This window comes from Eulemur rufifrons, chromosome 18 (assembly GCF_041146395.1).
Source record: "Eulemur rufifrons isolate Redbay chromosome 18, OSU_ERuf_1, whole genome shotgun sequence".
NCBI classification, from domain to species: Eukaryota; Metazoa; Chordata; class Mammalia; order Primates; family Lemuridae; genus Eulemur; species Eulemur rufifrons.
The window spans coordinates 52,343,956-52,358,003 of NC_091000.1; the positions used below are offsets into that span (position 1 = coordinate 52,343,956).

Genomic DNA, 14,048 nt, shown 5'->3' on the forward strand with positions numbered 1-14,048 from the left:
CTAAGCTGAGGCTTGCTAATAGCTCTCCTAGAAATGGGCACGTGTGGAAGCTTAACAGCAGAGAGCTAACTCTTCCCAAGCCTCACTTCATGGTCCCCGAGAAGGTGATTATTATGTTGTATGTTTCCAAAAGCGTCAGTACAGGGTAAGGTAAGGGGACCCCACTGACCATGAGCTCCAGCGGAAGAACCAGCCACCCTCCACATTGTCACTGGCTGTCTTTTCAAAGAATCTCTTCAAAGCCGGCGATGTTTAGAAGCCTGTTTAGAATGCTACAGTGGCTCTTTGTTGACTATCAAATAAAGTCTAGATTCCTTAGCATGGCATCAAAACCCTTCACAACATGACCTGAGCTTATTTCTTGGTCTGATTTCCAGACACTTCCCTTGTATATTATCTACACTTAAAACTTGTTCATCATATCCAATGTAAACTCTGTATCCATTAAGCTATAACTCCTCCTTTCCCCTCCCCTCAGCCCCCAGTAACCTCTATTCTGCCTTCTTCTGTCTCCATAAATTTGCCTATTCTTGGCATCTCATGTAAGTACAGTTACACAACATTTGTCCTTCTGTGTCTGGCTTATTTCACTGACTCTAATGTTTTCAAGGTTCATCCATATTGCAGCATTTCACTCCTTTTTATGGCTGAATAATATTCCATTGTATGTACATACCACATTTTGTTTATGCATTCGTCTGTCAATGGGCATTTGGGTTGTTTCTATCTTTTGGCCATTGTGAGTAAGGTTGCCATGAACACTGGCATACAGACATCTGTTTGAGTCCTTGCTTCCAATTCTTTTGCATATATAGCTAAGAGTGGAATTGCTGGGTCATATGGTAGTTATAAGTTTAAATTTTGAGGAACCACTATTTTCCACAATGACTGGATCATTTTACTGAAAATTTATGAGGGTTCCAATTTCTCCACCACCATTTGTTATCTTTTTTTTTTGATAGCAGATATTCTAATGGATGTAAGATAATATCTCATGATTTTAATTTGCATTTCCCTAATGACTAATGATGTTGAGTAATCTTTTTCTGTGCTTATTGGCCATTGTCTTCTTTGGCGAAATGTCTATTCAAGTCCTTTACTCATTTTTGAATTGTGTTGTGTTTTTTTTGTTGAGTTGTAGGAGTTCTTTTTATGTTTTCTAGATGTTAATCCCTTGTCAGGTATATGATTTGTAAATATTTTCTCCCATTATGTAGGTTGTAGTGTTTTTGCCTCCTTGATAGCATCCTTTGATGCACAAAAGTTCTTAATTTTCATGAAGTCCAATTTATCTGTTTTTTCTCGTTGCTTGTACTTTTGGTGTCACATTTATGATATCATTGTCAAATCCAATGTATTCCCCAATGTTTTCTTCTATGAGTTTTATAATTTTGGCTCTTAAGTTTTCAGTCTTTGATCCATTTTGAGGTAATTTTTATATATGGTGTAGGGTACAGGTCCAACTTTATTCTTTTGCATGTGGATATCCAGTTTTCCAAGCAGCATTTGTTGAAAAGACTGCCTTTTCTCTATTGAATGGTCTTGGTACCTTTTTGAAAATTAATTGACCATACATGTGAGAGAATTTATTTCTGGGCTCTCTATTCTATGCCATTAGTATCTATGTCTGTCCTTATGCCAGTACCACAGTTTTAATTCCTGTAACTTTATTACAAGTTTTGAAGTTGGCAAGTGTGAGTCTTCCAATTTTATTCTTCAAGACTATTTTGGCTATTTAGGGTCCCTCACAATTCCATATGAATTTGAGGGTTGGCTTTTCCATTTCTGCACAAAAGGCTGTTGGAATTTCAAATGAGATTGCTTTGAATCTATAGCTTACTTTGGGTAGTACTGACATTTTAACAATGCTAGGCTTCCTACTCATGAACATGGAATGACTTTTCATCTTTAGATATTCTTAAATTTTTTTTTTGTTTTTAGCATGTAAGTCTTTCACCTCTTCTGTCAGATTTATTCCTAAGTATTTAATTCTTTTAGATGCTATTGTAAATTGAACTGTGTTCTCAGATTCTTTTTTGGATTGTTCATTGCTGGTGTACAGAAACACAACTGATTTTTGTGTGCTGGTCTTATAATCTATAACTTTGCTAAATTCATTTATTAGCTCTAGTAGCTTTCTTGTGAATTCTTCGGGATTGTCTATACATAAGATCATGTCATCTGAAAATAGAGAAGTTTTACCTCTTCCTTTGCAACTTGATAACTTTTTACTTCTTTTTGTTGTCTAAGAGCTCTCAGTAGAATTTCCAGAACAATGTTGAATAGCAGTGGTAAAAGCAGGTATTGGGCCTTAGAATCAGACATCTATAGTTATGATTAATTAGGCATGTTAAAAGCAGATTAGATAAACCCAGGACTTAAAATTCCTAGTTCTTCAGGCTTTTCTGAATTCCAGGTCTTCCCTTACCTTGACCCAAGGTTGTTTCCCTCCTTTTCTTTCTGGGGACTTGCTTCATTAGTATTCATAAGTGTATTCAGATGCCCATAAACTGGGAAGACTAAGAGACCAAATGAAATTCTTTGCTTCGACTTCTACACAGTTGAGATATTTTGGCTATGGAACTCTGGGAAACAGTACTGGGAGGAAATAATTGACAGAAAACTAATGAAGAATAATAGTGTCTGCATTTCCTTTTATCCCCAAGGCAGGGTTGGGGAGGGCATGAATTCTAGGCCTCCCTATTAATCTGGTTGCTCTTTTCATCTTTGGCTATGGAAAGTCTCCTTCTTGATCTTAGAATGGCCACTCAAATCTGTGCTCCACACTATTCATTAATTTGATCTCCTCAAATACAGCTGCAATCCATTTTCTTTGAATTTTTCTTCCTTTACTGCATTTGTTAGAATCAAACTTAGAATCTCTTGGGGCAAGAATCTTTTTATTCCACATATAAATCTTTTTGGTGGTTACGTGTTGATATCAGAATTTAAAACACCTAACTTTACTTATAAAATTGGTTTTCACCTTTAAGTGGCTAATATAAAATATGATATGTGGCACACGATATACATGATATCACTTCATCTTTCAATGACCTTATTTTATAGATGAGGGTCAAAGAGACACAGCGGCCTGGCTGGAATTTAAATCAAAGTTTTGCCGATGTCAAAAATTTCACACTCTTTCCTTATAGTAACTGCCTCAAATTTGTATTGCAAACAACTGGGACGTGAACCCAGTTGATTCAGATCCTTAACTCCTTTACAGTTCCAACATCATAAAAATCAAACTCAATGGCAACCCAAGTATAAATTTATCAAAACATGCTACTGACAAGCTATTTCTTTAAAATAAGAAGAAAATATACTAAGAAGTGATTAGGACTCCGGATTAAACTTGGCATGGATCCTCTAACTTAGGTTGTACCCTAGAGGTGCTCAAACTTTCTTGATTCATGGCACCCCTAGGACAAAAGAAATAGCTCACCCTCCTCTTTATTTAGTAGGTAGATCCTGACAACTTAATCAGTATCTATGCCTTAATATTTCATAAGAACAGTTGGAAAAAATACTTGAAAAATATTATTTCATATTAAAATTACAATTACTTATTAATAGCAGATGTGCATCTTTTGGGCCCTGCATCACTTCTCAAACTTTGGAATAGGATCACCAATCTTCATTTCTTGTTCCGCATTTATTTTCAGTTGATACTTGCTTTTTAGCACAGCAACTGCTGAAAATTCAGTCTTATAAAGACATGGTGTCATCAAAAAAAAGTTGCACAATCTAATGTTGAAAACTGTGAACTATTTTGAGCTAGTATTTTGCCTGGCATCTGACAGATGTTGCTGTGTTTCCTTCAAAGATTTAAAATATCCCAGGGCACGCTCGTGAATCTACTGCAGCACCATGGGGTGCCTTGGGGGCCAGGCAAACCTTTTTGAAAAATGTGCATATTCATATTTTATTGTATATATTTAAGGTGTACAACATGATGTTTTGATACACATATACCTAGCGAAATGCTTACTACAGTCAAGCAAATTAACCTGTTCATCATCTCACATGGTTACTTTTTTTGCTGTTGTTTCAAGCCTTAAGAATATATTTCCCCTTCCTTTTCTTTCCCCTCCTTTCTTACCTTTGTTCCCTTTCTTCCTTCCTTCATTTTTCTATGTTTGTTTTATGATGACAAAACCTCTTGAAGTTTTATTTGTAACTCTGATTCTCCCTCCATGACAGCTTACAATATACACTGCAGTTTTCAACCTGGAGTGATGGCAATAGAAGCAGCGTATGTTTTGACTGAACGACATATGGAAATCTGATGTTTAGACACATTTTTCCAGAAACAAAGCAAAGTTTTTTACCAAAGAATTCCTTACATTCTCAAATGGAAGGAAGGAAGGAAGGAAGGAAGGAAGGAAGGAAGAAAGGAAGGGAGGGAGGGAGGGAAAAAAATCTGATTAATAAATCTTTATTTTAAAAGTTTATCAAGTGCCATGTACATTCTTGGAGCAGGACAATCCAGAGTGAAGGGCTGGTCTCTCCCAGAACCCAGGCATTAGCATGGTCAATCCTAGATACCTATCTGTTGGCACAGGTCAAGTTTAGGTCAAAGACAGGACAAGGCAGTAGAAAAATTTTATAGTAGAGGAGCATACACGTTGCAGTTGGGCTGCTTTCAAGTCCTGCCTCTAAATTTAAAGGCTCTGTGCCTCTTTCACAAGTTACTTAATCTTTTGAGTTTTAGATTTTCTTCTCAGTAAAATGGGAATAATAATACCTATATCAAAGTTATTTCTTCAGGACTGCTTGACCTGTAAAGTACACCTCATAACATCTAGCTCATTTAAGGGCTAGAGAGTTACTGTTTATCAATATTATTATTAAAATAGGACTGACCCAGGGAAGGGAGACAGCGAAGTCTGCTGAAGAATATAAAGGTACAAAGAAAAAAAATAGTGGGGAGAATGGCAGAGTTCATGGCAACTGCCGGTGGGGATGTAAACCGGTACAACCACTTCAGAAAACCATTTGGCAGTGTCTGCTAAAGCTGAACATATGCAAATTCTATGCCCAGCAATTCCACTCCTAGACATATACTCACCACATAAATATTTATATATGCGTGCCGAAATATGTTCATAGCAGCATTATTGATAATAGCCAAAAAATGAGAAACTTAAATGTAGAATGGATAAATACAATGTGGTATATTCATACAATGGAATACCATCCAGCAATGAACTGAATGAATTACTGGTACACACACCAACACAGATGCATCTCATGATCAATGTTGAGCAAACGAAGGCAGACAAGACATGGTGCATACTATGATTCCATTTATATAAAGTTAATAAATAGGCAAATCAATCTAGAGTGTTAGAAATAAAGATAGTGGTTACTTTTTAGGGGGAATACTTAATTACTTTTCAGGCTGGGAGGATGCATGGGGAGCCTCCTGGTGCTGGCTACCATATGTGTTTGCTTTTAGGAAATCCCTGTGATTTATGTACATATATATGTTAACTTTAGTAAAGAGTTTAGTTTAATAAAGAGTTTAGTTTAATAAATAAACTGACCAAACCATGGAAAAGATCTCTTCATAGGTTTCCTTCTTGGCAGAGGAGAGAGTGACAGATTAAAAAAAATCAGAAGAAAACATAACAACTATGTTTACAACCTGCAAGTCAAGCATCCTATTATGGCTGACTCTTTGTACGAATCAGGTTATGCTATGCCAACAACCCCCAACACAACAAAAGCACATTGCTTGCTTGTCGGTGCATGTCTAGCACACGTGGGTGGGGGGCTCTGCTCATCACACTAACTCAGGGCTGAGGGAGGCTTCATTCCGACACGTGGGCTCATGATCACCGCAGCAGTGGGAAGAGCACATGGTGAACCAAAAATCTAAACATGTCTGCCCCAAAGAAAGATACAACCCTTCCACTCACATTTCATCAGCTAAAGCCAGCCACGTGGGCATGCCTAACTTCAAAGGGGCAGGAGAAGTACAGGTGCACCATGGGCCTAGGGGGCGCGGAAGCAGATGGGCTGGGAGATAATAGCTCTACTGATGACCACACTTGCTCCTGTGGCTCCCGGGCTCAGTCCCATTCAGAGTCCTGTGCACAAGAGAATTGTTTTTGATGCCCACCATATCCTTCTCTTCTGCATCTCTCTAGCAGGAGCTCATGGAAAAAAGAAAGCTGGATTTCTAGACCACTGAGAGGGCCACCCCCTCACCAATTGGTCACCATATGGTGACGGCATCATGTAGGGGCCAGTCCCTGCTGCAGGGCAGTGGCTTTGGTCCCTTTCTGGACCAAAGGGCAGAGTGGAGCTGCAGCCTAATAGAGGGTAAGCGCCAGTGGTAGCAAGGAGGGGAGAAAATCCCTTGCACGTGCCTCCCCCTAAACGTCCTTGGGGAGCCACCCCCTGGAGGGTGATGGGGCGCAGTGGCTTCAGATGGTCAAGAGGATCATTCTCTTACAGGAAGAAAAAATGTAGGAAGGGGAGTGGAGGAGAGGAAAGCACAGAGCTAGAAGGGAGGAAAGAAATAGATGAGTGGGTGTGAGGAAAAGAGTGGAGAAAGAGAAAAGGGAAGTAGAAAAAAACCCTTTCTGTCTCTATCAGTTATGGGTGTAAAGCTTTCCTTAAGTCCTATCTAGCGTGACTCCAGGCTTTGGATGGCATTTTTCTCTCTGCTAGGGTTTTGTTAAATATGTACCACACTGGAGCCCACTCTGTTTATTAACAAAGAAATGACAGCAAATAGCTCAAGAAAGGAGGGACACGGTAGGCACCTGTCAACTTCTCCCTGTCCCTGCTGAGCAGCGGGGGTGCTCCCGAGTGCATGTTCACCCGAAGGACTCAAGGCGGCCCAGGAAGATCTTTGTATTTTAAATGTAAGTACTTCTTAGGAGCACATACCAGGTTCAGGAGAAAGGTACTAACACTAAAGTGTATATACTTTTTAGATCACCAACTGATGACATAATTAAATTTTAATTTAGATTTCTGAAACAACACATAAAAGGCTGAAACATCTCTTCTGAGATCAAAGGAGGAACTGAATGGAGTGGGGAGGTGTTTCAAGATGAAAAAAATCCCATGGTAACTACCAGGCACCTGATTGTCCTGTGCCTATACCACACAAATAGCTTATTTTAATTCTGATAAACAAAGGATTTGCTTATTATATCTATTTTTTTTTTTTGAGAGAAATCACTACAATTAGTAAGGACCAATGATGTCAGGAAGAAATAAAAGCATTTGATCTAACTGATCAAAAGTGTCAGAAAAGGGGCACAGTTTGTTTTAGACAAATCCAGTTTTCCAAAGTTTGTGGGTGCTACAGAAGTGGGTGATTCCTCGTATTTCACAGAACGTTGCCAGGCATCTGTTAATTGGAAGACTCTCACTGCACATTCCAAAAGCATTCAAGTTCCCCAAATAGGTTTCCATATAAACTTTTCAGGAACACATCTGCTGTGAAAAATAAGATGTTCGTAGCACTGGGACTCCAAACAAAGCATGAAGAGGAAGATACACTTAAAAATGTTTATTAAACATTGAAAATTCTTCCATATAAGGAAAAGATGACCAGAGCCACTGTACAATTAGGTTCTGACTTGAAGATTGGAGAAATGCTGCCACTTGCATTTCTTGCTAAAAATAAACCAAAGGGAGTTTAATTTGAAAGATATGTTATGGTAGCTGTGATTGGGTTTTAGGTTAAATAACCAGTGGGCCCAACTCAATGTGAGACTGGGGAGCCTCATGAAAAAGCATGGCTGAAGGGCGGGCAGTGGGACCCATACGAATTATTACCCTTTGAGAACTGATGTGGTCGCCCTCCTGTTCACTGAAGATTTTAATTAGAAAATTTATTCTTCTTCACAGGTGCTTCATTTAGTTGTGTTCTAGTTATAGATCTTGACCAAAAAAGTGAGAAGAAGACCACACAGAGCCACACCCACAGACATCCTCAGTGCCCAGTCCTGGTGTAGTCTTTGCATCTGCGGCGCCATTCTGGAACTCACTGAGTCACGTGAAGTTGCAGCAGGGGTGTTGGGTATTGGACTCTGGTGATTCCCAAACCGATTTCTAAATTCCTATAAAGAGACAAACAAAGAAGAAAAAATGATTTTAAGATGCAGAGAAAGTCCTGTTGTGGTATCAGTCAAGTCAATTCATTCCTAGAAGGTGCTCATTTGAACACCCACCCTGGGCCAGGTGGCCCTAAGGTAAGTATGAATAAGTCACAGTTCTTTCCTTGAAGCACCAGCCAAGTTCATGATTTTACAGACCACAGATGAATTATATGAGAGAGATGGACAGTGTTTATGGAGAATCAAGGCAGAATTCATGAAGGGTAGAATTTGTATACAGTGGAGTTATATCACAGATGTATTTAACTTTTAGGGATGTAACCATATTTTCTCAGGAACAGAAGAGTGGCAGAAAAAAACCTGGAAGCCATTTTATTCAGCAAACACATCCCTAGGCCAGAGATTCCCAGCTGGTCCGCTGCTGCAGGAGGGATTGGAGGGGTCTGAGAGACAAGAGGGACCCACCCTCCTCGCAGTCCCCTCAATGTTCCCTGATGTGCCATACAAATACTCTCATTGTCTCTGAATGCCAGACATGGAAAAGGTTGGAAAACCCTGCTTGGAGAACGCACAAGGAGCTCAAGAACCGATGGCCCTGCTTTTTAGGTGGTCTCTGTTCAGGGGCTTCTTAACTAGTGTCCAGGGAAGCGCAGAAAGGAGCGCCTGGCTATTTTCAGGGGGCGGGGGAGTTTCTATTGTTTCGAAGCACAATTTGATTCCACTATATGAGATTTTCACCTTATGTACCTGCTTTAGAATCGGTGCCTTCCCACGTAACACGGACTCCCTTGTTGAAACCTGAATGACATTTTGAGAGACGGAGTAAGCTAGGGAAGCAGAGGAGAAATACTGGATGGAAGGAACAGTGAGGAGGGGCACCCAGAGGCCGTGCAGTACAGAGCATGTCTCTGGAAGAACAAGAAACAAGGACGCACAAAATGCTGTGGAAAACCATTTAACTTTGCTTAGTCTTCCCTTGCAAGCTCTCTGACAATCTCCTGGTGCACCTTCGGCTGCTGAGGGGGCAGCTGTATCTCACCGTGCACAGCAGAGGCACGGGAGATGGTGCTTTACAGAAGGTATCGCTAACAGGAGCGTGTGGGGTGGACCGAGGGGACAGAGAAGAATGGGCGGAGAATCTAGTGGTGAGTTATGGTCACAGATGACATGGGAGATAATGAGCACCTACATCGGGACAATGGCAGAAGGGATGGAAAGGAGGGAATGACAGACTTTTGCTGTAGGGTCAGCAGGATTGTCAAATAAGTGGGTGATGAAAGGTATGAAGAATAGGAATGGAATGGGGAAATGAAAACAACATCTACTACCCAATTTCCATGGGCTAATATTTACATGGGATTGATGTGGGAAGAATTCTGGCTTTGACTGTAGGAGACTAACTGCAAAATTAATAAAGCAGTTAGCAACAAGGGTAAATCTCTCAACCCCAATGATAGTCAAACCATTATTTACTTTTGCATTCCTCAGGTATCTGGGCCGATACCATGCTGATCTCCCTGCACTCGGAGTCTTTAACAGGGCGACACACAGCTGGACAGAGTGGAGCCATCTCTCCCACAGCAGGAGGCGGCAATGGCAGGAGCTCCGTGGTGCACCCAAGCTACTCAGGAGACAGCTGTCTTATGGGACTGGCTTTTTGTGTGATATTTTGGAGCAGGGAATATGTTGACAAGCTTCCATTTTGATTAAAAATGAGACCTCAGGGTCTCAAGGAGAGAAATCATACATATGTGGCAACCTTAAGAAAGAATGCAGAGTTCTCCTTTGGCTGAAATGATAGAAGCTATGTGAGTTGCGTAAAAGCAGCAAGGCTGCCTAATTCATCTCTGAACTCGTGGACCCTAGCATGGCTGCAGGTATAGAACAGACACTCAGGAAGTATTTAGGAATGAATGAACATGAGGGTGTGTATTCCAGTGAGATGTGTAACCATCAAGAACATGCCCATCTCTGTCTCTGGTAACCAATGTATCCTGTGATGTATTCAGGGCACTCTTCTAACATGAGTCATGGACTGCTGCCTCTAGCAATTAAACCATCACTTCCTAAGTTTGGTTTTATAAGACTAGAACTAAAGGCTTATTAATTTCTCCTAAGCCTGAGTTCTTTAACCTTTCTGAGTCACAGATGGTTTGTTTCTTTGGGGTTTTCTTGAGACAGAATCTTGCCCTGTCACCCCAGCTAGAGTGCAACAGCATCATCATAGCAACCTCAAACTCCTAGGCTTGAGTGATCCTCCTGCCTCTGCCTCCCAAATAGCTGGGACTACAGGCATGTACCATCATGCCCAGCTAATTTTTCTATTTTTTTCTAGAGATGGGGTCTCACTATGTTGCCCAGGCTGGTCTTGAACTGCTAGCCTCAAGTGATTCTCCTGCCTCGGACTCCTAGAGTGCTAGGATTACAGGCAGTGAGCCACTGTGCCCAGCTCATGGATGGTTTTAAGATGCCAATGAAGACTATAGACTCTTCGAGAAAAACATGGAGGCCCCATGTACATATGCACACAGCCATACTCACAGTCTGTATGTTACTTCAGGAGGTTCACAGACACCCTCACCCAGGAATGGATACAGATTTTGTGGCTCTAGAAGCCTTCTCTTTAAGGAAAAAAAATATGAATACAAAATCAGGTGTAGGGTCTTGGAAAGGGTCTGTAAAAGTGAGAGGCCCTGAAACTTTGGCTCCACTAGCTTCAGGGAAAATCTATCCTGCCTGTAAGCCCCAGTTCAGAATGCTTGACCTTGCTTTTGTACCTGAAATTCAAGAAGCTGCTGCTCTGTGATTAGTGGTGCCAAGCCAGGGTCAGGCTGACCCAGGCAGGACTAGGTGAGTCTTAAAGCCTTAAGCATTTGGTTGGGTTTATAATACATGCTGCTTTATACAGCTGCGGTACAGGCAATGTACCTATGCTCTTGGCCTGAAAGAAACCTCTTACATTTCTGATAACCATTTCATAAAATTTCTTTCTCTTCTTCCTTCCAACTCATTTTTCATAAAATTTTGCTCAAAATGTAACAGTTACCTGTTAAATGAGCAGAGTGGATTATCTGTGGTCCAGTTCAACTTAATCATTCTTCCTTGAGCATTATTTTTTTTTCACCCCTTAAACATTGAACACGTTGAAACATAACTGTCCCATAAAAAGTATTTTTGTGCTGAAACTCCCTCCTACTCCTAGTGGACAAGTCTGCATCCCAGAATCACCTGGAAAAGCAGAAGCAGGCACATGCAGCCATGAAAAGCCCATGTGACCTGCCACTCTCTTGAAGATGGAAGCTTGGCAACAGATCAGGAGAGGGAAAAGGTAGCCTGTCTCTACTGCGCTATGCTTCTTTTATTATGTTCACATTTTACCAAATCAAGATTTTTTTTTTTTTTTTTTTTTTTTTTTTGAGACGGAGTCTCACTCTGTTGCACAGGCTAGAGTGAGTGCCATGGCGTTAGCCTAGCTCACAGCAACCTCAAACTCCTGAGCTCAAGCGATCCTCCTGTCTCAGCCTCCCGAGTAGCTGGGACTACAGGCATGCACCACCATGCCCAGCTAATTTTTTTTCTATATATTTTTTTTAGCTGTCCATATAATTTCTTTCTATTTTTAGTAGAGATGGGGTCTCGCTCTTGCTCAGGCTGGTCTCGAACTCCTGAGCTCAAATGATCCGCCCACCTCGGCCTCCCAGAGTGCTAGGGTTACAGGCGTGAGCCACCACGCCCGGCCCAAATCAAGATATTGATTAAAGGATTTTGATGATGCTATTTTTAAATAGAAGATTGAAAAAATATTTCTCAGATGACAGAATAATCAGTAGCCAGCTAGCTTTGTACACTTCAGTTGTCACTACCACTGTGATACTAAAGGAAAAGTAATTTAGAAATACGGGAAATACAAGGTCTTTCTCATGAAGTCCAAGATGGTCAAACATGTAAATGTACACTGTGGCAGATGTCCACACAGTCAGAACCCAGCTTCATGAATAGAAAATAATGTAGCATTTCTATAATGTAATAAAAATTGCTTACAGGTGAAGTGATTATAGATAGCCAATAGAAAGATAAAAGTTGACACACACAAAACACTCACGGAGCAATGCATATAATTGACTTTAGAAGAAAACTTACTATGGTCAATAGTTATGGAAAGTAAACGGAAGGCTTCAACCCTCCCTAAACCTTTTAAACATGATTGAGTTTACTGATTTCTAAGATTCAAGATGCATTTGCATCTCTCAAAGTATAATATACCAAATCTGAGAAATGTTACTGCTTATTAAAACAAACTGAATGTCAACTCTGAGACTTAATATAATTTTTAAGAACTTGAATTCCACTCAGAGATGCCTTTTTCAAAACAGAAATATGAAACAAGGCAGGATATGACCTTTGTTCAATCAGAAAGATCCATGTGTTTATCCAGTTACAATAGACTAAGGTGCACACTGAGAATTCCCATCATGCACTCTGTGTTAACTTTGATTAACATGGGTTTTTCCTCCCTTGTAAATCTCACTGCTCCCTTGATTGATTTCTAAACCTACTTACTTGCTAACTCTTAAACATATTCTACTAATTTCTAAAAGTAGAGATTATCAAAGCCTATCAAAGTAATAAATCTGTTAAAGCAGAACCAAGTATGTGCACTGAAATTTAAAAAAACAAAAAAACTTTTATGTTCAGAAACTTTAGGGATCAGATTTCGATCAGTTAAAGACAGTTGGGATGGTAACAACAGTCTATCTCTGTTTCCCCCTTCTCTAGCAGTTATACGTGTATTGCTGGGGAATAGAAAGAGATGCTTTTAACTCGAGCACATTTAACAACACCATGAGGAACAGACAGGACTTGGTTTCAGGAGCAGTTAAATGCTCCAGCTCTGGGCTCCAAATCTCAGTTCCATCTGAAGATTATTAGGCAAATTATTCATCCTCTCTTTGCCTCCATTTCCTCACCTGCAAAAAGGAGGTACTGTTTCTATTTGTGCATCACAGGGTTGTTTTGAGGATTAAATGAAATATATATATAAATACACACACACATATATATGTATATATTAAGTGTCTTAAACATTTAAAACTCATGGTACTTTGTGGTTCTAAAGAAGAATACAAATGGCCTCAGATATTCTTGTAAAATTACAAAGTCACTATTGTATTTGCTTCTCAGATATGATTAATTGACCCACGCTGTTTTTGTTCCCTATGAATATATCATCAGAAGAGGCACAGTGTAATGAATGAGCAGGGGTTTTGAATTCTGGCATACCAGAAACTGAATCCAAGTCAGACAGCCATGTGATCCTAGGTGGTTTGAGCTCTCCAAGCCTCTTCTGAGAAGTAGGAATGCCAACACCTACCTTAAGATGTTGTTGAAAGGGTTAGAAATAATGTGCCCAGAGGCAGGCAGAATGCCCATAATACAGAAGGTTCAGAACAAAGGGCTGCTATTATGGTTACATCATAGGGGTGTGGTTTGGAAAACAGAGAAGTATCACAAACCTAGGGTATTAAATAACACAAATTTATTCTCTCACATTTCTGGAGGTCAGAAGTTCTAAATCAAGGTGTTGGCAGGGCTGTACTCCTTCTGGAGGCTCCAGGAAAGAATCTGTTTTCTTGTCCTTTCTAGCTTCTAGAGTTTGCCCACATCCACTGGCTTGTGGCCCTTTCCTCCATTTTCAAAGCCTGTAGCACAGGATTTTTTTTATATAAGGATCTTTATGATTGACATTGGAGTCAGTTACATAATTCAGAATAACTTCCTCATCTTAAGATCCTTAACTTAATCATATCTGCAAAGTACCTTTTGGCAGCAAGGTAACATAGCTGGAGGTTCTGGCCATTAGGACGTGGACATCTTTGGGGGTGGGGAGCATTACTGTGCCTACCACTCATGGCACATGTGAGTCCCCAAGCTCTCATCCCACCATAAAGTGTGCTCAGTTCA

General features: G+C 40.3%; 1 protein-coding gene across 1 annotated transcript in view; it reads right to left on the bottom strand.

Moving 5' to 3' along the window:
• Positions 1-7,622: 7,622 nt before the first annotated feature.
• CDKAL1 (CDK5 regulatory subunit associated protein 1 like 1) overlaps positions 7,623-14,048 on the bottom strand; it is a 582,236-nt gene continuing 575,810 nt past the window's right edge. The window contains exon 15 of the mRNA XM_069493178.1: positions 7,623-8,090. Coding sequence (XP_069349279.1) covers positions 7,899-8,090 — 192 coding nt within the window. The 3' untranslated portion in view covers positions 7,623-7,898. The remainder of the gene's footprint in view (positions 8,091-14,048) is intronic.